Source organism: Oryzias latipes, chromosome 1 (assembly GCF_002234675.1).
Source record: "Oryzias latipes chromosome 1, ASM223467v1".
In the NCBI taxonomy this organism is placed as follows: domain Eukaryota; kingdom Metazoa; phylum Chordata; class Actinopteri; order Beloniformes; family Adrianichthyidae; genus Oryzias; species Oryzias latipes.
The window spans coordinates 24,536,438-24,561,619 of NC_019859.2; the positions used below are offsets into that span (position 1 = coordinate 24,536,438).

The 25,182-nt window shown below is 39.4% G+C and overlaps 1 protein-coding gene across 2 annotated transcripts; it reads right to left on the bottom strand.

The window, feature by feature from the left end:
- Positions 1-3,393: 3,393 nt before the first annotated feature.
- pdgfb (platelet derived growth factor subunit B) lies at positions 3,394-24,886 on the bottom strand. 2 transcript variants are annotated; one of them, XM_004066112.4, is made up of 8 exons: positions 24,268-24,886; positions 23,998-24,179; positions 11,961-12,063; positions 10,375-10,440; positions 10,075-10,271; positions 7,038-8,133; positions 4,516-4,648; positions 3,394-4,321 (listed from the first exon to the last, which is right to left on the bottom strand). In XM_004066112.4, exons 2-7 carry the CDS (start codon positions 24,067-24,069, stop codon positions 4,521-4,523), a joined length of 1,662 nt encoding a protein of 553 aa, XP_004066160.2. In that variant the 5' UTR covers positions 24,070-24,179; positions 24,268-24,886; the 3' UTR covers positions 3,394-4,321; positions 4,516-4,520. The 2 variants fall into 2 exon arrangements, with proteins under 2 accessions (XP_004066160.2, XP_023814665.1); XM_023958897.1 differs by having other exon boundaries at positions 23,998-24,886.
- Between the last annotated feature and the right edge of the window lie 296 nt (positions 24,887-25,182).

Consider the following 25,182-nt stretch of genomic DNA (forward strand, 5'->3'; position numbering starts at 1 on the left):
TGCAAGCACTTCGGCTTCCTCCCACAATCCAAAAGCAAGGGGCTTATCAGTGCTATTTAAGTGATAAGTGCACGCTCTTTGCAAGCCTGTTGCATGTTCCTTATGTGCAGTGTGAATGTTAGAAAAAACTAAATTAGACGATTAGAGTGTAATTTGAGTAGGCATGCTATAGGCGTAGAACAGACACTTACGCATCATCAGCACATCCTGTGCATGCAGCGTTCATGTACCATCAGTAAGGAGCCAGTGTGTGCACCTTACTAACGACTAGAGTGTGGCGTAAGGACACCATATGATATCATTACTTGTACAGCAAAAGTGTGTGTGACCTATATCATCCTTTCAGATACTTTACAAGATATTTTCCACACATGACAATGGTATGTTCCACTTTCATGACGTCTCGTGTGGTGGATGCACGAGCCTAAAAAGAAACTGCAAGACACACTTTCACTCCCCATAGGTTAATTTGTAACTCTATAGCAGGGTTCACCAAATCCAGGCCTCGAGGGCCGGCTTCCTGCTTGTTTTCCAGAAACCCTGCCTTATTTGCTGCTGATTACCTGGATCAGGTGTGTTTAGCCAATAAGGAGCTTCAATGGCAGGTTGGTTAGAAAACATCTAGGACACCAGCCCTCGAGGCCTGGATTTGGGGACCTCTGCTCTAAAGTGTGCATGTATGAGTTTGTGTGGGAGTGATTGTTTGCCCTGCGACAGACTGGCAATCTGTCCAAGGTGTACCTTTCCTTCGTCCAACTGGGACAGGTTTCAACAACCTCGTGATCCCACAAGGGATAAAGCGGGTTAAGAAAGTAGATGGATGAATGAATGGAACTTTGGCCAAAAGTTTGACCAATTACACCAAGAACTTTGGGGAAAAATGGATTTAAATTTAGCCAAAAATGAACAGACAACCTGAGCACTTTCTTCTTTTAGGGGAAATGAATTATTCAAAGTTGATCCACATTAACCTAGAGTGCTGCCTGCATCTGTCCCTGAACAGACTGCTCCTTGGTACCCAGAGACTCTGCTTACAGTTTAGTGCATGCTTTTTGTCTGAAATACAGGAGCAATTTCTTTGAGCTCCTGTAAGTTTTATGTTGTAAAATAGAATATTTGTAAAAGTGTGCCCATTTGTTTGGGTACAATGCATCTACCAAACAAGGGTATGGTAGACGGAAAGGCCTTTCGGGAACCATTTCTGATCTTCTGTGTGTGTCTCAGAGAGTTAGTGTGTCCTGGTTGACATGGCTGAACTTTGGCTCACCCTCATTTCTCTATTTTACCGCACAAACTCACACCTACCGACTGCTGGACTAAACCAAAACCACAGGGTTATGGCTTACAGTAAAACGAGAAGAGAGAGATTTAGGAGAACTGAAGTACTAAGAATATTCAGAGGAAAATAACTAATGTTAATTTTAACATAAATATATTGTTGATATAGGAAACTAAACCTTCATAAGTTGAAGGATTCAGGAGACACTATAACTGCAATTATTGTTGAGGTTGTTTGTTTAGAATCTCCAGTTCAGGTAAAGTCAATTCAGATAAACTATTTACATATTACCAAAACATTTGTTTTTATTCATCTTCAAAACCCGTTTTGTCCCTTTCGGGGTCACGGGGCTGCTGGAGCCTATCCTGGCCACTCGTGGGCAAAGGCAGGGGACTATCTGGACAGGTCGCCAGTCTGTCGCACACAAATCACACACCCATGCACACTCACAGCAGCTTGGTACTAGCATACAATCCCAAAAAATTCTGACACTGAGTGCTTTTATTTAAAACTACAACATTTTGGTTCCAAAGATTTGGCATTCAAAATGGTAAAATACTGTTGTCTTCTTTGTGAAATTGATGTAACCCTTGTGCTATCCTAGGCACTTTAACATTGGGAGTTGGGTCATCTAGACCCACTAGACAGTGCGCAGCCTTTTTTGTGATCTTCACTGGTGTCCAATGATTACATGAAATCTTTCCACCTTTATAAACCTTTGTCATGGTAGGGAGAACACGTCAATGCAAGGGTGGGGTCATCTAAGATAGCACAAGGGTTAAGTGTAACATTGATTACTTCGGACTTTTTAAACGAAAGTATAGAAATAAAGCACTGTTTTATAGTAGATAACTTCAAAACTAAATGTGCATCACAGTACAACTGTATGACTGCCAGGGGCTTGACCACAAAAAACCCCAAAAACAGAAAAGTGGATGAAGACGATCAGACAAACAAGCGTATTTTTTGTTATATTATTTCATTTGGATGTGGCAGCAGTTTTTAATAATGAAAAGTTTATTGATATTTCCCAGTATAACTAGCTACAGTACACAGCAGAAGTCTTCTCTTTGCATTACAGTCTGATCTCAGTACATTTGGACTGTTGGACGGATGTCTGTTGATTTAGTCTGCTTTGCAAAAATGTCATCACGTCATGAAAAATTGATATTTTGGGAGTCAGTAGAGAATAAACACCTCTTCCTTTTCGCTCTGCTCTTTCAGTCCCTTCTAAGAGCTAATGGGCATAAGAGGAGTTCTCAGGAGAGTATAGTTCGGGCTGTTGCCTTGAAGAGGTGTAATGCTCCTGTTCTGTAGCACTGTTGCCAAAGTGAAGAATACATGTGAATGTTCTGCAGGAAATGCTTAGGTAGTTGACAAGTGTAAAAATATCATTGGTGTGAATGCTGGAATGCAGGTTTTCCCAGTAGAGCATTGCTATAGAAAAAAAAATCAGAGTGAACATTTGACTTTTTCTGCCTATCAAGTCTAACTTTTCTGTTTTTGGTACATAAAGTAAATAGGGTTGTTGCAACTGTGCACATCTTTGCGGTAAACTTTCTTCATTTCTGAGCATGTGAGGCAGAGCTGACTCGTCATTCTATCATTGCTCACCAGAATCTGCTGACAGAGCTTGCGGGCGAAACCCAGCTAATGACATTTAATCATTCTCTCACATAAGTCAAGTTCTGAACAACTGACTGTCTCTGCTGTCATATTTTCAGCCGCACATAACCCCTTTTAGCCGTCATATCTCTTCTGGTCATATTTCTGTCATGCTTCCGTGCTCTTACACCCCCCACCCCCATTCCCACCCCCTTCTACCTCTGTCATTCATCTTCTAGCAATTCCAGAGCTGACACCATCTCCCCCATCTCCCTTTCACCATATGATACTCCTCAGTTGACATCAGCGTCTATGTGTCGCTATAGCAACCAGACTTTTTTGCTGACCCCTTCTTTGAATTGCATGACATTGCTGGAGGTCTCAGCCACAGGACAAAGATTAAGGAGGTGGTTTAAAGTGCAAACCCTCTCACTGTTTACATGCACGTTTACCATGCAATTGAATGTCCCTTTACATGCACACAAACAAGAAACTGAAATGTACTTTCAACATTTCTTTTTTTAATAAAAAAAACATTCCATACAATAACAGTTTTACAACCAACAATTGTAACCTGGCAAGAGAAACAATAATTACAATTGAGAACCGGAGGAATTTATATCTTCTTTTTAATAAGTTAAGAAATAACATTTTATTTTTCCCTTGGAAATGATTCTCTAAAAGCATTTTTACATAAAAGCCTTTTCTAAAAGTCAGGCCTTTAAGACTTGCTGATATTCCTAGTATGCTATCAAAGCAGGCATTTTTATTTATTTTTTGTTATATTATTTCATTTGGATGTGGCAGCAGTTTCTAAGAATGAAAAGTTTATTGATATTTCCCAGTATAACTAGCTACAGTACACAGCAGAAGTCTTCTCTAAATTCAGTGTATTTTGATCAGTGTTTGCCTACTCCAGTGTAAGATAATGTTAGATTGAGACGCGGTAAAAGAACAGTACAGTAAAGTTTGGCGTTGAGGCGTGAGTTTCAGTCTCCAGTTTGTAGATGTTGGTTCAGTCCAGTGTCCTCATTGTCCTGTTTCTAGCCTTTAATCAAAAATTCAGTCACTTTGCTACAACACAGAAAATGTAGCCAGTCAATGGCTACTATATGTCTAGCTTTTTTCTTCAGGGGCACTTCCAAACATCCTCCTTTATGGCATTTGTAATTCAAACAAATATGGCAAACACGTTCCAGTGTGTACTATTCCCAGGAGTTCATAACACTGAACCTATTCAATCCAGAAAGCAGGACGCTTAGTTATGCCTCAGGAGGTGAGAGCAGATGTCCTGTGAAGTTGTCCAAAGAAATAGGAGGACCTGTCCACCACTTTCAATCAATCCAAAGGCTACAAACTTCCGGCCTTTAGGAAACAGACCGTTGTGTTTCCACATCCTTTCGGATGGATGGATCATTCAGTTAGGTTAATGGCTTCCTGTCAAAGTAGAGACAAATGTGTGTTAATATGTTTCTCAAATTGATACCTCATTAATAACCTACAAATGGTTCATTCACATTAAATATTTCCCTTTAATTATTCCTACAACTTCTTCTTCCCTTGTATTTTCTCTGATATCATTGCTGGGGAATCAAACATGTTTCCTGATTTTATCTTGAGCTTTCTCTCACCTTTTCTACATGATCATAGCTCTCATAGCGGCCTTGCTGATGCGTTTGCGGTGTTTTCTTCTGCGACGAGGTGAAGCAGGTCGAAATGGCGCCGGACGAGCTGATGCCAACATGGGAGCTGCAGTTGGTAATGCTAAATTAAAAATAAAGCAACAATAGACATGAGACCAATGACAACTTTCAAGATGCTGTTGCATGTAAGTTGTATCATTTTTTTAAAACCCAAGTAGTTTGTTACCAAATAATTGCCAATTCCATAATTTAATCAAAGTCCTGCATTATCTGTCCTATTAAAGCTACTAAAGTCCCACTCCAATGAAAACTGTTTTTTGGTTGTTGGTGTTTTTGAACATGTTCTTGTGGCATTTTTCTGATGATGGAGGATATATATTCTGAAAATTGATCTTAAATTTTAATTTCTGACTAATTCTTTACTCATGTCGTTGAATCAAAGTGAGACTTCAAGCGTTTTGTCAAATGTTGCACAAAAACACTTGAATGCTCACTGATATTGAAATAGCTCATAGGAAAAGTAACAAAAGTTTTCACGTCTTCGTGCTCTAGAATGAATGGATCATTGAGGTTAGTTAGTTGAATTTTAAAGCCTTTGCGACAAAGACTGTGGCTTGCTACAGGTTTGTCCAACAGAAAGCCTCCCAGGGGACTGGGAAAGAATGGCAGGACACATTGTGACTATTAGTAACTTGTCATACGTGTACTGTTTGCTGCTTCCTGTGCAGGAAACTCACTAATTCTCACAGTCTATACCAGCAAAAATTACTAGACAAGTCGCAAAGCTGACACAATTCCCACAGAACCCAAACCACAAACCCATAACCTAAAGGAAGAATTTTATGCACAAAAAACTGCATTCATTGATTTTAATGGACTAATCACTCAAAGAACGCTAAATGTTGATGCATTGAAAAAATAATTGAGTTTCCTTAGCCTAATTTTTACTGCTTCATCAAGACACATGACATCGTTATTATTTTCAACACTTTAAGGCGCACTTAAAAGCCTCGATTTCTTTTTCTTTAAATGACTGCCTTATACAGCATTCTCCTCATATACGCGGGGGTCAGGGACCAGAGACATCCGCGAATCTGCAGAATCTGCTAATATGAAGAAGCGCCCACCACCCCAGAGAATGTCCGTCACCAGACATTCTTTGGGCCTTCTTTGGGTTATTAATGAGGCATCAACATATTAACACACTTAACCAACTCAGTTTCTTCCCTTAATTCTAAACCACTAGCACAGAATTCTTTGTCCTATAAACTTCATCTCTAATCTTAGCATCATTTTTATCAGGATATCTACTATTCCCTTGCAGAACATGCCCAAACCGCAATCACCGCCTCCATCCCTAAAACATCCTAACATGAGTTGTTGTTCTCTTTTACTTATTCTTGATCCTATTGAATTTGTCAATCTCAAAGAGAACATCAACATTATCACCCTTTTCTAAGCACAGCTGTCTCTAAATCATCCAGCACGGCTGGTTTCATGACAGCCTTTTCTTTTATTCTGACTCTGTTTTGTCACATATCTTGTTGGGGGTTGGAGCAAGTCCAACCCGCTCTTCTTCCTTGTCTACACTCTGTTGCTCCACCCAGTTGACCCTAAGTCAAATAATTTACCTTCTTCTCATGTGCTTTCAACAAATCTCACCTTTGACCTCAGCTGAGCTTCCACCACTCTTTATTTTTTTCTATTTCCACAACTTGGCACATCTCTCAGTTTGTTTTAGGGGGTACCAGAACACTACAGATTCCTCCTCTTCTCTGTACTCTTTAACCCTTTTCTCATTGACCAACTCCTTTTCCTTCTATCTTCTCATGCAGTACAAGTCCCCCTCCCTAGTGACCATTCTATCATGCACTCTGACTATTGCAATAACAGTAACTGTCCCTTGAATAATCAACAATACCATTGAATTTATGATTAGCCATCATTTCACATTTAAAAAAAAATTATAATCAGGTTTTGTTGGTCATTTTAAAAGTTAGAGTCTTTAATTTAGTTCAGTGATCTTCTCGTTTATCGTGGGGGTTACGTTCTAAAGGTTTTCACACTTTGCTCTCTTGTTTAAACACTCAAAGTTCAAACCTTTGTAGAAAAAAAGGTCCAATATTATAGTATGAAAATCAAAGATCTGATCGCAATTGAAGCGTCATGTAAATTTGGCAAACTGAACAAATTCTGTACACGAGACATGGCACTGGACGAGATTGAATGAAGCAAAATTGCAATAAAAAGAAATCAGTGAAACAGTGAGATTATGAAAGCAATAGACTAATTTATTTATAGTATTGTATGTTTAAAGGTGAACCAAAATGAATATATGTTTTCGGGTGTTTTTATGGTGTATGTTTTCACAGTTTCAAGTCTGTTATTTGTTTAACTGCATCATTGCAGTTAAACAATACTATCCTGGAAAACTTCCTAATCTTATCGTCTAAGTAACTAGATTTTAATGTGCATCGCCCCCTTCATTTTCTCACATGGTTCAACTGTACCTGTTTTCAATGTGGTTGGCTTTGGTCTTTGTTGAAAATGTGGTAGATGGAGAAGAGAAGGTTTATCTGGCTCCTTCTGTACTATTTCCAGAAGTTTTTGTCTCCTCTCTTCTTCTGTTAAACGACCTTCCTCAATGCTCATTTTAGAGTCTTTCTCTTTCCCATGATTGGTCAACTCTGCCCCGACTGAATCTCCACTATTAGTTGACCCACTTTCCGCCCTTCCTTCTTTCTGAATGATTCCTTCAGTCTCAGTCTGTTTGTAATGTGTGACCTGTGCAGTTTTTTGGATGGTCACTGAATCTTTTTGATGAGTAGTTGGAGGATGTGAGGATTTCCATCCAAAACTGGGTGCCTGGGTTGGGCTGAAAGGTGAAGCGCTGTCTGACTGCAAAGAACTGAGTCTGATTTGTGTTGTTAACTCTTGGTATTGTGCTCCTAGATAGCTGTGATCTTGTGGATACTGGGATTGATGATCCTGATACTGCTGTCTCTGCTGATGCTGCAACAGCTGCAGCCGCCTCGATGCATGGTCAGGATAATGCACATCACTGTTGAATTCAGGCTGGCCACCCTCCTCCTTGCTCCCATCATAGCCACTACCATGTCCTGGCTGTGGGGGGCTTCCCATGATTCTATGCTCTCCCATTGCTTCAGATGGCCAGCTTTTGTTCATACTAGTTGTGGTTTGGTGCACTCCCGGCAGCGCGTGCATTGTGGCATGATGCACTCTGGGTTGCGACCAGCGCACCAGCTGAGTGTAACTTCCTTGATGCCATTGCCTCGCTACTGGATCACGCTCCTCAGAGTTGTAATGTTGCTGGTTGTGCTTTAGGTCATCATGGCGATGGAGGTCAGCCTTGGAGGTGTGAGTCTTAGATGATGGAGGGTGAGCTGACCGGGGAGGAGAGAGCGGATGGTGGAAGGATGGCGGCGGTTGTTGTAGTGGAGGTGCCAGAGGACTGGGGTTGCTCTGAACGGTGAAGCGAGAGATGTCTGAAGAGGCAGTCTGACACCTACAGCTGACATGATCCTCCACTGAGATGATGGCTTTTTCATAGTGGGCCTTTCGGTTTATGTATTGGATCTTTATTACCTGAAAAAATGGAAAAGAAGCACAAAATTACAAATCACTTTTTTCCGTTATCCTTTGTGCCCAGTGTAGTTTATGATATGGATGTACACTGCGCTCTGTCAAAATGGTTTGGAAGTGAGCATAGCCACAGTAAAGATTGTTTTAGCAGTATGAGTCTGTTTTTTATAGTTGTGTCCGAATTCCTTCACTACTCACAATATATTGCACTACATAGTGCGTTCGCCATTTTGTAGTGCTGTCCAAATTTACAATTTCAAAGTCAAGTGCCCTAGAAATTTCCCAGAAGTCTTTGCGAAAAACCAGTGTGCATTTACGCTCCAGAGATTAGTGAATACAGACCACAATGCATTGCGTTTAAAATTTTTTGCAAAAAATATATATATTTAAATGTATTTTTTTTTAATAAACCATTAACGTTTTCATCCTCAGAACACAGTGGATTCATAAATATTCATTACAAACGCTCATATCAATAAGATTTTCAATTGATGAAATCGATTACGTCACATTCACCATTTGAAAAAGAAAAAAAAAAAGTAGTGAGCATGGTGTCCAAATTGCTTTTAAAACCAAGGGCACTACATAGTCCCGCACTATATAGTGTTTTAGGAGATAGGAATTAGGGTGGGAAGTTGGACATGTGTTGCAAACAAGGTTGGGAGTTACGTAAATTGTGAATACGCTAAAGTGACTAATGCTTCCAATGGGGCTAATGTGTAGCAGTGTCGCATTGTCTTTTTTTGCATGTTACTAACATAGTTATGGTGTCATTGTGAACACGCTAACGCGGCTAATGTGTAGCCGTGTGGAAATGTGTTTTTTGAGTATTAGGCTACAAATAAGGCTGGGAGTTATCGTTGTGACAGAAGCAACATTTCTTTTAGTGGTATCAGTCTGTTTATTTATACACTAACATGGCTAATGTGTAGCGTGTTACAGACATATTCTAGAGTTACTGTGAACACAGTTAACAGAGTCTGTCTGACTGACAGAGTTATTTCTGACTCTTTTGTTTCGCTTAAAGCGCCTCATGGTTTGGTGCATCTCAAAACCGACATACGTTCAAAAATTGACAATTCATTTACGGTGTGCCTTATAATCTGGTGTGCCCTATAGAGCAGAAAATACAGTACATGTTTTCTGTTTTAGGTTCAATGATCTTGTTTCCTTTTAGTATGTGTTCAACTATTATCCACCTTGACCTTTGTTTTTTCAACGGTTATCTTTTATGGAAAGTAATTTTCATTTTACATTTGCCCAAATCCCAAATTATCAATGAAGGATAACTAGTTCTTCAGAAATAGTTGGTGTAGCTGTGTAGTGACCATCCTATACTGTATGTCTAAATGATTAAGTTAACAATTAAAAAACTCAGCTGAAGTCTAATGCCGGGACTTGTGAAAAAAGTAAATATTTGGAATTTTTGCTTGTTGCTTAGCAACTGTTAAGAAACAGCCCAGGTCATGACCCTCATCAAAGAACTAAATGTTTAATGCTTGTTTTTCTACGAATTAAACAAGGAGTTCATAGATAAGATTTAAAGATGCTGAAAGTCTTTTTTTTCCTAACAGCTCCTGGGATCTGGATGACTGTGGCACACTGGGATTTTTCACTTTTTATTGCCATTTCAAGCTATGAAGCTTTGGTTGTCATAAAAATAGTGTTTGTGTTTTTGGAAAGTACGTTGTCAAGGTAACATGCTGCACCCAAAATGCACAATTGAATCACAACACATTCCTTTAAAAAACAACCTAGATTATCAAAGATGTTTCAAGAAAACTATTTTAGCACTAACTTTCTTGAAAATGAGAAATGACAAATTACACGTGTCACACATAGGAAATAACATTCTCCTTTTTCAAATTTAAATATTTAATTCTTTTAATTAATGGATTTGGGAGATCACATATTGATGTGAGGCAGTTTTGTAGAAGGTGTTACCTGCAGGTATCTGCTGGAGGTAACAACAGGAACGCACTGCAGCTGCCTAGTGTTGCAGCAACCCGAACATCTCTGCACCTCTACACACGGGGGCCACAGCATGAAATTGGTGTTGCGGCGGTCCAGCATTGACCTTGTTATCTCCATCACCTCTGTTCGGACTTTGCAGACTGCTTGCTGTGCTGGCTGTGCCTCAGCTGTTATGAGTGAGTAAGAAAAAGTAGGAGTCATAAAAATAATTCAAGTTATTTTAAACATGATTACAATCAGACAGTGCTATTAAAAGAAGCAGGAACTTACAGAGGCTGCGAACGAATCGAGCATGTGTGGGGTCTGGAAGAGTATCATGCTCGTCCTCTTCATCCTCTTAAAAAAAGCAGAAAAAGGGCAAGTCAACCACATGTGTTCCAAATGAAACTAGTTAACAATTACAACCTGGAGGACCAACTAGAAAACTGTAAAAAAAAGTTTTTTTGGTTTTTAACTAAATATTGTTCACTGCACAAAGGAAGCATTTTTTTCTTTTTCCCCCCGCTGAAACAATTAGGCCATTTTCTCCCACAATATGTCATGAGCTGTATGAGCATATGAGCTGTTAAATATAACTCTTTCGTGGCTATGAGAGAGTGTATTTGAACTCTAACATTTGCCATTATTTCATAGTATAACCCTCTAGTCCTAATTATATCCCCAGATAGATTGCTCTTGGCCTCTACGGGTGTGTGGCTGTACAATGCACAGATGTAAAGGCGTCACTTAATTGCCTGATAGCCTTAATGAACAGCTTTCTCTCTGAGAGAACAAACTCTCTCTTTTAGGAGCTGTTTTACATGGGCTTTTATCTGTATCATAATGTTTAGTGGCAGTCCTCCAATCCTTTCTCTTTCATTTTTATAGTATCATGAGAGTCTTTAAAAAATTTAAAGTTGCCTTGTTACCCTGAAGATGCTCAGACCTTGCTACTATTTCCTTCCCCCGTCATTTAACAGGGTCGGGCACAATTAATGTCCAATGTTACTTCAGCGTGTGAACATGTCTATGGTTAATGTTTCTGTCGATTCTTTGATGTAGTTGGCATACAGGGTTAGGTTTTGGGTATCTCTGGAGTTTCTTTACCATCTACCGCTCTAAGATTTCCTGGGCATCTCAGCCTGATTCAAATCAATCTAAGAGCTCTTCAGGCACAATCTTTACAAAGATTAACTAGGACAGGGACATATTTTAGAATCATTTATATGTAATAGTGTGAAAACTATAAAAAATTCAAGTTTCAGACAAAAGCCTCCATGTTGAGTCACTTCCTTGTGCCTTGTTTCTACCTCCCTGCACTGGTTCCTCTCTGTGGTCGCTGCTATGTCACTGTGTTATTTATGCACTATTGGATGATCAAAGGCCTGTCTATTAATATATGTATGTGTGACTTGGTTCCTCTGAGGCTGGGAATTCTACTACATTTTTGGGTCATCTGCCAATCATTGTGTGTGAATGAGTTTGTTTGAACTCAGTTTGGGGCGAAAGTATAGAGTGGGGTTGGTCTCCTTCTATCACACAAATGCACACATCCATAATTCAAACCTGCTGAGGAACAATGCAATGACCTTGTATTGGAAGTCCCCCCCCCCCCCCCCCCCTCCTGTGTTCATCGGTCTTGCTCACAAGGTCGCTGCAGCTCCCTCTTGTCTTCCTCATCAGCTGGTTCCTCACTGCAGCTCCCTCTTCTGCAGACTATTGCCTGAACATGATGCTTGGCATCATGCTGACACTTTCATACCACATTCCTCTGTCTTCAAGGCTGTGCATGCACACCCACATGCTTACCTCCCCCATGTGGATGTTATTACTGTCTGTGTTTGTACGTGTGTGTTGCAAGCGCTGCTGGTTTTTACCTATTTCACTCGTCTCCTGCTGCAACAGCAGCTTCAGGTCGTCTACAGAGGAGATGGGAGAATTTCTCACCAGGTCAACAAGGGATGGAGGGAGTGGATCACCCTAGAGAGTCACAAAGACAGAGAGAGAATGTCAGATGTGCTGTTGCCTACTTCATAAAAAAATATTTATCCAAAATGAGCCCCTGAATTTGTGTTTACACCAGCACAGTCTTTAAAGTGAGGAAACATTTTCACATAAGAGACATTTACCCTTTTTAATTTTTTTTCCCCATTTTACTTTTATTAGAAAGCATAACATTGATTTGAGTAGAGGGGATGAAAGTCCAAAATATGAAATGATAAAGCTTAAAGTAGTATTGGTGCAGTTTTTAGAAACATAGTACAGAAAAATGGTTGTTAAAAAAACACTTACTAGAATTAACAGTGAAGTCATACATTGAAGAAGAGTAGATAAAAGAGATGATGAGTTTTGTCATTTTGTAGGATTTACATTTATAATTATCATTCATAAAAGCCTGGAAAATAAATGGCGAGAAAGAATGTGGTAGAACTGTGCCAAAATTAAAGAATGACTTGATGAAACCGCTTAAAAAATGGTTAAACTGCATCATTGGCTGTGTTAACAGGTCAGGTTTTGTTGTTACACACTAAAAACCTCATAGTTTGGTTGTTTTTAACCCAATTCTGATGTTAAAAAGGGGTTAACCTTTTGCTGGGTTATTTTAACTTAGGAAAAAAATACTATAATTTTAGACGAAAATATATAAATTAGGTTAAGATTAAACCACCATAACTCAAAAATTGGTATTGCTTCAAAAAGTGACAGAAAAATAAATCCCAACATGGCTGCCCCAGGAATTGGGTTGAAGAAATAAACCCAGTGTTTTTTCCAACACTTATGAAAGAAGTCAACAGACAAACGCCAAACTATTTAAGGTGTTCAAAGAAAAAAACATTTGCAGCCATTTATAAAAACTTTTAAATCTGTCACTTCTGTTTTTTTTTTTTTACAAGTTTTCTATCCTTTTGAAACACAGTCAAACCCTATTGTATTCCAGTCACTGTAGTGATTATTTTTTTTTATTATTTTTCAACCAGTAGAACAATTATAGATGTAAAATGTTGGCATGTGCAATAATAAGAAGACATATACCACAAAATTGGCAGACGGCTGGTTCCAATTGCAGCAGGCTTATTAGCTCAGTTAAAAGTTTACAAAGCTAAATCAGGTTCAGGTAGGCAGGGGTCAATAACAAGCATGGAAGCATCAGAGAAACAACGAGAATAGTCAGGATCAGGTGAGATTCAGTGCAGGCGGGAGGCAACCAGAGTCAGAGACATAACATGGTCAAGAAATCCGAAGACTATGTCAGGATACAACGCTCAGTTATGAAGGCAGAGTGGCACAAACAATACTTCACACTGAGTGAGGCTCAGTGCAGTGCTTAAGTAGACTGTGAGTGATTGCAAATTAAAGCCAGTGTGGCAAACAGAAACTGTGTCCTGGGGATGCTGGGAGATGAAGTGTGTTTAGAAATCTGGAGATGGTTCCCCCCGATGACCAGAAGGGGGAACAGAGCTCTGACCACTGACAACGTACATGCTGAAATATAATGAACTTTACAGTAAATAAAAATTGTGTTTTTGGTGTTTTTACCATGTTCTCCTTGCATTTTCCTCATGATGGAGGACATTTATAAAATAACTTAAGATTAAAACTTCTTTATTTGTGTCATGATGGATCAGGAGCAGATGAAAACGCGCCATATAAAAAAGCTCAGATTCAAGATGCAACGAGTGCCAAGTGCTGCCCAAAGTCTCACTGCCCCGCTCCTCCTCTTCCTTAACCCCGTTTGTACGTCTTTGTTTTCCTTGTTGTCTGAGCTGGCATAAGGCTCCAAGGTGTATGGCTGGGTGGCTCCAATATTGTTGGCCATTTTTTTTGCACCGCTATTGTTGGCTTAGGGCTATAAGCTTGTGCGCAACGCACAAACAGAGCTCTCAGCGATGGAGAGGGAAGGGAGGCGGGGTTGCTCCACAACAAATGCCCCCCCCCCTCCCCCTCCCCCCCCCCCCCCCCCCCCCCCCACACACACACATCCCAGAGACAGATTTTTAACTGACATAGGCTTTTTGATCTTACCTAAAATGGCATAAATAAAACTAAAAGACCACTGGGAACAATTTTACAATAGAAAAAAAATATAGTAGGAGTGGGACTTAAACAGATTGGAATCTGAAAAAGCACGGGGTTAAAATTCTCCTTATTTGTGTTTTTCACCAAAAGGTGGAGAATATTGAGGTTATCACTAATAATGTAGAGATAGAAAGATAAATGATTTTCAAAGAAAAGAGAAGGAATATCTTAGCGCCTGATCTCCAGTCAAACTTGCTCCAGTTTCATTTCCTCCCCGCGGAGGAAATTATTGTGATTGGTGTTGGCTGCTGTTGCTGTTTACCCACAAACACCACTTTTACTCCTGTAGTTCCACAAGCAGTCTTTATTTGTCTGCTTCATACACCTTATCTATGGTGGCCCTATTGTCAACTTTCTATTTGAGTTCCAAACATTTTGACAGACAAAAAAGAGGTTCAATCTTTCTGTTAAACTAAGTTAACTCCGCGAAGCACACAGTTACTAAATTGACTCTGTAATTATTTAGCACTCAGGAAAATAAACTAGTCTTAATGAAGTTTTAATGAATGTCATGGCATGACTTCATTATGAATTCCACTTGCCTGTATATGAGGGAAACTTGCACTGTGTCTCCATGAAGATCAAAGCAAGACAAGGGAACGCTGCAACATGTTTTGCTTCGGTTGAGTGTTTGCTGATACTATCTTGAGGCGGTTTTTATACAGTCACATGCTTGAAAGATACCAAAACAAATTAAGGAGTGACAAATGAAACAAATGTTGTTTTTAAGATTGAAGATGCGGTTAATGTGGTTTTAACCTTCAGCATGATGGAGGATGAAAGTGAATTCCATAAAGTTGCATTACTCAGTAACATAAAAACTGTAAATGTTTTTGTCATCAAAGTGAATAAACTGACAACTTGAAATTTTCTTGTAGCTTATATTTGCATTTATCCTATTTTTGCCCTTTTAGTGCTTTGTCTGAAGCTACGTTCAAATCGGCCTCAGAAACGCACATTCAACCGACCACCCTTAATGACAAGTCTATGTAAACGCACGTATATGCACGATGTGGGCCTCTGCGTTTAAAACTCTCAAATGAGCGTGCGTTTCGAAACATGGAAGTCCCAACTGTTTGACAAGTCATCACAGAAAAGAAATTATGAATTGCAGTTTGTGCCTGTCCGGAATTATATACACCAAGTCTTTCATATATATGCGAATTGAGCTGTGAAAGGAAAACCTTGGAGCAAAATTCACGGGGTTCACACCACTGTGATATTTTGTAGGTACATGTAGGTACATGTGCTATCGGATAATGACAGCCCAGTGTTAACACAACACGCTGAAAGCGCATCACATGCCCGGTGTGAACGTAGCATAAGGGATTCATTTGAACATACTGAAGGTAAAGTCCAATTTCTATCCACACCACTAGGGTAAACAAGTGAATATAATAACTTGAATCATTTTGGCGGAGGTAGTGCTATAGTATGGTAAAATTGTTTTTTTCTTTTTCACTGGTCTTGTCCAACAGCTGAGCAAACAGACAGATTTTACTGTAACAGTAGGAGGTTATAAATCTTCTGGTGTATATCTGTATAAACTCCTTTTGTAGCTGAGGCAAACCTTTATTTTGTTTGTTGAAAAATAAGATGAGAGAAGGGGAGAGTGGGATGTTGGAGATGGGGGCATGTTATGGTAAAATCTGATCGTAAAGAGACACAAAAATACAGCCAGAGGCTATGCCCTATCTACAGTCTGCACCAAAGGTTTGATCTCCAAGAGGACAAAGCTCTGCACAAAGTGAGATTTTAGAGAGCTAATCCAGAGGTTTAGACACAACAAAATATCTTCCTTGCAACCCTGATTTAAACCACATTAAATTAGTTGAATGAGGTTCAACATGCAGATTTGCCAGCTTGACCAACACAATCATGATGGCAGGTTAAGAACTGTGATGTCTAAAGCAGTGTGTGAGCAAAAGTAACAACTATAAGATGGACGCACCCGGCCGTTATGGCTCCTTCTGCATCACAGCCGCCCCCTTTTCAGAGTGCGTTCCCTTGTGTTAATAGACAGGCTGTCAACCACATCTGCCATTTCCCATTCTTAAAGTCCCTTTCCAATCATCTTTTGAACTATTGTAGGATCATTTTTTTATTATAATTATGCTGTTTTTGGCCAAAATCAAAAAACCTTGTTTTCTAGGACATAGTAGCATAGCAGAGCAGCAGGAGTTCATCACAAATTCACTGTTGCGGACAGGACCATTGGTGCGGAGCAACCCCGCCCCTACTTCCTGACATCCATCTGTTTACACGGTAGCTTGCTAGCTTACACCCTTTCACAACTCCAACCTAATATTACCAGTGCAACAACAATGGCGAGCTATATTGGAGCTATCCAGATACAGTTTTGAGCCAGATTCCAGCTCAGATGAGGAAAAAAATGACGTCCATGGATCCAGTAGTCTGCAAGTGGATGCATCAGAAGGGAGAGCAGAGCAGGGAGTTTGTGGCCTGTAGCTTCTACATGACAAATACAAGCTTTTTCAAATGGCATTTTTTTTGTCATCTTATGATTCACAGTGATCTGAATCAATACATATAATCGTAAAATTGAGCATGATTTTCATTATATATCTCCGCCATCATCAGGAAAATGTCAGAAGAACATGTTTAAGAGACCAAAAACACAATTCTAATCAGAGTGGGTCTTTGAAAGCAGTACTGAGACTTTTTTAATAAACATAGCTGAAACATTTAATGTCCATATTATTTGTTCTTTTGATTTTAAAAATCTGCCAAACGAGAGTTTGTAGGAAACAAGCTGTTTGGCAGTACCAGAAAGTTTTGGCAAAATATGTACCTAATCTGATCTTCTGCTTATATAACAATTTTTTTAAAACTATAATTGGACTCCTTTGGAAAAGTAGGCAATCCAGCGGGATAATATTTATTCCCAGGAAGCACTGTTCCAACTAAGAATAACTGCATCAATATTCTAAAAGTGTGTGTTTTGTTTGCTTAAAAACAAAGTATTGGTACGTGGTTTTCGAGTAAAACATTCTCTTGCAATGTTAGAATTTAATCAAGAAAATTATAAAGTGATATTTTTTCTGCCTGATTTTGTTCTCTCTTTTAATGAGATTACCAAAAAAGATTTCAACATAAGAAAAATTCAATTTAATTTTATTCAAATCGTCCAATACTTCTGAATACAAAGTGGAATGCATGTTTTCATTGAACATTGTTGTGAACTATTTGTAGCTATTTTTTTCTCAATAAAAAAAGAACAAAGCATGAATAGAAACCAACGGCTTCAAAATTTAAAGACAATAATAACATGCAATAAAAGCATGGTGTGCCTACAATCCTTGACTGTTTGGACAATATCATTATTGAGCATTTTTGTTGTGTTACTGGATAATTTTTGTCACAACAGGCCAGCTCAGATTTAAATGGCATTCTTTCATTTGCTTTGAAGCATCTGTACTTTCTGAGCCGGGTCGACTGTAAAATCCTTTCATGTCCTGTTTTTCTCCAACCTCCTGCTTTCTTCTCTCTCTTGTCCCTGTCTGCTTTGTGGGCGGCGATGGCTCAGGACACCTGGATGACTTTCACGAGCCATTGGCTGACCTAGTAAAGCAAACACATGCGTGCGCACATACTCGCCCCCACTTTTCACATTTGCCTTTAGATGCTTAACCACTGTCCGCCTCAAATTTGTTGAAAGAACTCCACACACATACAAACAGTTTTCACTCTGTAGTGTGCTATCATTACAGTCCCCAGCACTTATCGTAGGCACTTGAGCCAAAGCACACACTCACAAATTAGAGAGTGGAACACATATACAGGAAATAGTTCCTCACACGGACAAACATAGCCCCAGTTTAAAAAAAAAACAAGAACCGGACAAATAAGGAGCACCAACATTCTTTATTACTACACTCTCTGTAGTTACTTTCTAAATGTATAACCTACTTAAAGTCCAGAAATGAATGAATGAATAAAATGAATATGCCATTTTCCCCCAAATCATAATTTCTAGGACATAGTTTCTGCAGAGTGGCTGTAGTTCATTCGAAATTCAAATCAAATCAAATCAAACTTTATTTATAAAATAGCGCTTCTCATGCACTTTGTGCAGCTCGAAGCGCTTTAACACTAAAAACAGTAAACACACAACATTACAATAAAAACCCCAACCCACCCTTCACCCTTCCCACTCCCCTCCATTAAACCACATGACCCATGGCTCCCACGTACAATGAAATATGACTATGTAACTGTAAAATAAATAAATAAATAAACAAGTATGGCTTAGCTCTGCTGTGAGGAAACAGTATCTGGGAATCCTTTCATACCAGGAGCCAGCCTGGCCACCGGAACATCGCCACAGTGCCCACCCAGACCGGGACAACACCGGGGTCCTCTGAGTTGTGGGACTATTGGTGCTGAGTAAGCCAGCTCCACTTCCCGTCATCCATATGTTTTACATGCTTTCCCGCTAGCTTACATCCTCTCACACCCCCCAACCTAACATTACCAGTTCAACAGACGAGGAAAACGATAACGCCTGCAAGTGAATGCATCAGAATGGAGCAGAGCAGAGAGCGTGTTGCCCTGGCTATTGTATTTTCTACGTAACAAATGTGATCTTTTACAAATGGCTTTTTTTTCCTCTGCTCCTAATTTACAACAATTTGAATACAGAAATACTAAGAAATTATATTTAATTATATGTATGTTTTCCATCATGAGAACACAAGAACATATTAAAAAAACTAAAAATACAATTTTCACTGGAATGGGTCTTCAAGGCGTCTATTACTTATCCTCTTTTTAAAATAACTTCTTCAAGTGATATTCTTAAAAAAACAGACAGGAAGGATGTTATGACTTACAAGCACTGAAGAAAACACACACACACGTGCTGCACAGAGCCTTGGAGGAACCCTGCAAGGCAACAAGGTAGTATGGAATGTTTGAGGAGAAAGGTGAAGTGTACTGGAATGTAATTATGGGCCTGGCAGACGGCTCACACACACTCAGCCAAAAACAAGCACAAACTATGTGAGAAAAAACCAAAAACACACAAAAAAGCAGTAAATCTGCATGACGAGTGACTCATAGATGTCACAACACTTTCATCAAAGTTGTGGCGGATTGCCAGCTTTCTTCTGCAATAAAGGGGATAGACTTGCTGAGCTCGGTGGGTACGCTGTCAATCACACATGCATACTCAGAAGAGGAGAACATAAGCTTTTCCAACAGCCGCCACCCCTCACAAAGTGCTCATGATTGATGGAGAAATAACAGAGGAAAGACAACAGACTAATTAGATAAGAATGGAAATAAAGCCCTTGTTCTCTTGTTGAATGGAAAACCAATTTAGCATAATGTGATGATCAAATCCCCCCACCTAATCAGCTCATAAACTCATTCACTACTTCCATCATCTGACTCACTCTTCTTTAAACAGATGAGCCATTTAGGGGATTTATTTAAATGAAAATAAGAGATTTAATGTGTATGACCATGACTTAAAAACAATAAGCATTAAAAAGCCTAAAACAATAAACCAGATTTTCCAGCAATGAGTCAAGCTTTCACTCCAATGACAGCAACACACCTGCAGCGTTTTGTACCGAAAGCGAACACAGTTATGACACCACTCACTATGACGAAATCTGTTCAGTTTAACTGAAAGACTAGACGTGTTACTATAGCCCTGTCAAAACGCCTGCGAACAGAAGGTACCAACATCTGCCTTCTGTTCGAAGTAAAAAGTAACAGACTAACCCAATTATTTCAGAAAGTTGTGCTTATTATAACTTGTGGTAAAGCTGTAGGATCCATTGGGAAGGCAACCCTTAATGCCGTTGCAGCCTGCAGGCTTGTACTCTGAGGGTTCATTGATGTAACTTCAAGTTCTGTGTTTGTGTGGAGTCATAAGAGCAGATAGGGTAGACATGCTGTTACTGGAAAGTGAAAATATTTAATCCATTCTTCAATTAGAGGTAAAAAAAAAAATTTAACCAATTCCTTTTATCGTAAATATGTTTTTTAGGTGATCACTTGTTTAGTTCTTCCCATCAGAAACAGCTCTATGCAAGGCTTACAAACGCTCTCATGCCACTGTGTGTCTCCTAAAGGCATAACCCCTAACACCGCAAAAAAACACAGAGCTCTCACTAAATGCTGCTACAACAGGCCGTGTGTCCAGATGTGTCCATGCAAAAAAAAAAAACTCCACACATGCTGCAACATGGCACACAAGCTCAATGAAATCCCTTGCAGATTAGTTGTTGTTCTTATGTAAAATGGATCAAGCCACCATGCAGGCAGCAGGCAGCCTGCCTGCTGAGACAAGAGTCACACAACAACCTGTTCAAAAGCCATCAAACAGCAGTTGTGATTTGACCAGCAGATGATGAAAAGCTTGAGATCTGCCCTTTTAAGTGATTATTGTTATGTATTTAACTGTGTAAGTGGATTTACAAAAGAAGCACAATGTCTCACTTATTGAATGACCACACACATCTGACTGGATTAAATGCAACAGCTAACAGAAAATTTTGCAGTCCCTAATCTGATTTTTTTTTTTTTTTTTTTTGGGTGGGGTCTCCATTCTTTTCCAAAGTAACTTTATGCTGATTTATGTGTTAAGAGATGTGCAGAATTTTCCAAGGCCAGGTGCAACTGAACCAAGACAAACATGTTTAAAGCTAGCCTTTAGACCTATAGGATTTTAGTCTCCTTAAAATGTAGAATGTGTCAGACAGAGAAGCCGGGACCTGAGATTGACATGATTAATGAGTAAAGTCACTGTTCTGAAGCATGATTTTTTGGTAAACTGATTTTTAATTTTTTGCAAAAACGAAAATAATCCTTTTTTTCTTTCAAAGATCTTACTTAAAGTTCCACTCCAACTATATTTTTATCCATTATAAAAGCGTTCACAGTGGTCCTTCAATTATGATTATACAGTTCTTTGCCAAAATAAAAAGAAAAAAATGTCCTTTTTTGTCAACTTCTGCTTACATCTCCCTCTATCTTACAGTCCCTTCCAATGATAGCAAAACTGAAACAATACCGCCCATTTTAAGTCTTGGGTCACAACTGAGAGCTTTATCAAATGGCAGGTTTTTATATGCACCTGAACCCTCATAATTTGAATAAATAAATACACAGAAATGCAGTTTTAATCTTAACCTGTTATTTAGATGTCCTCCATCATGGAAAAAATGCTACAAGAACATGTTAGAAACACCTGCACTTGTTTTAAAAATCTTAGAAAGGTAGTTATATAGTACAGCATATCACTAAAAGAATGAGGTAATTAGGTAAAAAAAGGATGTCAAAAAGATTGCACCTCAGAAAATGCTTATTGTTGATGTAGCATGAAGATCTTTTTTATCATGCCATCCATCAGGGCCTCCATGAGCAAAATGACACATACGCAACTGCAACACAATCAATAGCTTTGACCTTTTTTGTGTTCATGAAAATTCTGGGCCTGATTCCTGCAAGTGCATGTGCAGCCATGAATTGGTTCAGAGATTTTTTGCAGGACATGAAGTAACTGATTACCTGCACAGACACAATTCATCACAGATAAATTAAAAAAGGTGAAAACGGGAAACCACCTAGTCATGACAATGAAGAATGGATTTTAGCAGCAACCTTTTGCAGTAACTTAACTCTTGATGGCTATAGACCCTGCCTTTTTCTGGGACTAAATGGCTCTGTTTATGTGGCACTGAAGGGGACCATGAAATCTGACAAAACTTGAAATAAATAGATCCCATTCTACAGCATTTTTGGCTGTATTCACTGAAATAACCCTACGAAGTGATGCTTTTAAAGTGTTAAGTTTTAACCCATTGAAACTGTTTTAAAGGAAAAGGCATCTGTATGGATGAAATGCACATTTCCACCCGATTGATCTGTCAGTCTCATTCTATGAGGTTCCATTTGTGCCAAAAATCTGTTTTTGTGTCCACTGTCTATGTCTTTGGTCGTCTCACTTTGTCGTAGCAACCGTTGCTACTGTCGATAGCTACTGTCGTTAGCTACTGTCGTTAGCTACTGTCATTAGCTACTGTCGATAGCTACTGTCGTTAGCTACTGTCGTTAGCTACTGTCATTAGCTACTGTCGATAGCTACTGTCGTTAGCTACTGTCGTTAGCTACTGTCGTTAGCTACGGTGTTTGCTACTGTCGTTAGCTACGACGTTTCCCCGTGTTTTGTCGTTAGATGTTCTCGTTTTTCAAATTTTGCCAAAGTCGTCAGAAAAGTCCTTTGTACGGCCGGTAAATTTTTTCCTGTACTACCACAGAACGAAAAAGAAATGTTTATCAAAGCAGACGTCAGGGTTAACCATGACAACACGTTTTTAAGATGAACTTTATTTTGATATTCCCTCAAACGCGTATTGCCAGAAAGGGTGGGGGTGGGGGCATGCATACAACCTTGACACGAAAACAAAGTGGCGCATTACCGCCACCACCTGATCTGGAGGCGAACTACTTCTATTTAACGCGGAGAATGACACATAATAAATATGAACATTTTACGAAGACTATTTATGAATGTGCTGTGTTCTGATCATGAAAAACGTGGCTGATTTATTAATAATAAAATTACAAACACATTGGTGTTGATTTAATGTATTTGTTCAGAAATAAACCCTCAAGTCATTAGTCCATGGCAATATTTATTTTGTTGCCGCTGAACGATTTACGGGGGCCTTGCAAGGAGGCCTTTAAAATATCTTCGATGAGTTACCTTCTCAAATTATAGTGGGTCGATTCACTAATTATGAATATAACAGTCGAAAACTGACTGGTTTTTGAGCTTTTCTTTTTAATCGATTTATGTGACCATGAGATGGCGCACTCGGGACCAGTATAAGGCTCTTATTAGCCCGTCTGATCCTCGTTTATCCATCAGATTTGTAACAACATATTTTATAAAGATCAGTCATTTTTCAAAATAATTTTAAATAATAGTTTCATCACAAAATTTAATTAAAGCCATACTCTAAATAACTTTAAACGGGAACGTGAAACCGTTGTACGCTGCACCCCCCTCCCCTTTCTGGCAGTGCGCGTTTGCAGGATTGTCAATAAAGTTGTTTTTTTTAATTGTTTTGTTCCGTGATAATACGGGAAACAATTTATCGACCGTACAAAAGACTTCTCTGACGACCTTTGCAAAATTTGAAATACAGCAAGATCTAAGGACACGACATGGTGAGAGAACGTAGCAAACGACACTAGCAACGGTTGCTAAGGATCTTCCTGACGACACGTGAAACGACGTAGCAAACGACACTAGCAACGGTTGGTAAGGATCTTCCTGACGACATGGTGAGACGACGTAGCAAACGACACTAGCAACAGTTGCTAAGAATCTTCCTGACGCCGTAGTTAGACGACATGGGATAAGGACAATGACAAAGATAAAGTTTAAGGATAAAGCAAGCATATACATCACAAAGTTAATACAAAGTAATAATCAAAGAATCATGGGCATGCAGAAGATATTGCTTAGTAATACATAGACATGAACCAATGTAAAATGAACTCGTTCAATAGACATAGACAATGAGCCCAAAGCATAGACAGTGGACGCAAAAACACGATCAGTAGACATAGACAATGGACCAAAGACATAGCAGTGGACGCAAAAACACATTTTGATATTTTTGGCACAAATGGAACCTCATACAATCTTTCTGCCAGTACTGACAATTATTAGTCTGGAGGGGGTTTTACGCACATAGATTTTTGCTACAGCCTTGCAGACTGTAAGGAAAGTTTAATTCTATTCAGTCTTTTATCTCCCTTTATGGCCTTGTATTTCTCCCACATCTTACTTACCTCAGCGCTCCCGAGCTGCGACAGGGTCGTTAAAATCGCAGCCAGCAGCAGCAGCAGGACCCAAGACCTCATGTTGCCGCCCAGCCTGAGGAGCCGCAAGCGACCGGCTGGGCATTTAGCACAGCGGGGTCCAATCCCGCGGCTTCACCGACTCTCGTCCCAGTGTGTCGTGTGCTGACCGCCTGCGCAAAGCACGCACTGTTAAATATCCCCAAACGTGTCACGGCGAATAAGCGCCGCTTATCCAAATGTTTGCTCACGGTGACTCACACGGAGGCTAGACGTCTGACTCTATCCATACCGCTGCTTTGACGTCTGACAATCCATAATGTTGTTATTACAATAAAAATTAAATTAAAAAAAATCACTCAGTCAAGGAGATATCAAGGGTAACTGTCAGAGGGATCACGTCAGTGCGCAGTGGGGCACATAAGATACAGTTCCTTCATCAAATATTCCTAAAATCTTGGAATGCAGTTCAACACGCTCTTAAAAATAAACCAATCCAAGTATGTCAATAAGTATCCACCAAGTCAAGGTGTTTGAAAAAACAAATTTCCAGACCAAAGGCGTCAAAACTGATCACTTCGCAATTCCCCGATGATTGATAATAGTTCAGTTTTCTCCTTATAAATGAAACGTTGCATCTCCAAAGGTCCGTGCGTAAAAGTTGCTTCACTCCGGAATGACGCTCCGTGCGTAATTCTCTCTACAAATATTAGAATCTTCTTGTTCTGGTGCAAATCAGTCAGCTGCACAGTGGCTTCTTGAAAGTTGGTCTGTTACAGCTGAGTCTCCGTCCTTTAGTTGGATCAAGCTGTTCTCGCCTTGCGCGCGCGCTTCTCGTCTCTGGTTGCGTCTTACACAGCAAGCGGCTTTTACACACACGCCTGTTTCACCTCCAGTGAAGTTGGAGGCAGGCATCAAGTTTGCCATAGAAAGGTAACTATGTTCCGGAAATGGTGCTACACGCATTTCAGAATAAAAACCGAAACCTCATATTCCCATTAATTTGTAATGTTAGACTTTCAGTAAAAAGAAATAAATAAATAATACAAATAATAACATTAAAAATGTTAATAATAGTAATAATGATAAACTGTCTGTTTATTTTTGCTGAAATAAAACAACAGCCAAATGGCAATATTTCTTCGATAACAAACAAGACAATAAATCAATAAAACA

Coding starts and splice junctions, on each gene's coding strand:
- pdgfb (XM_004066112.4), bottom strand. CDS start 24,069: ATGAGGTCTTGGGTCCTGCTGCTGCTGCTGGCTGCGATTTTAACGACC. Junction 8,134..10,074: donor CCTCCAGCAGATACCTGCAG/GTAACACCTTCT, acceptor CCATTTTTTCAG/GTAATAAAGATCCAATACAT. Junction 4,649..7,037: donor GCCAACCACATTGAAAACAG/GTACAGTTGAAC, acceptor TTTTTAATTTAG/CATTACCAACTGCAGCTCCC.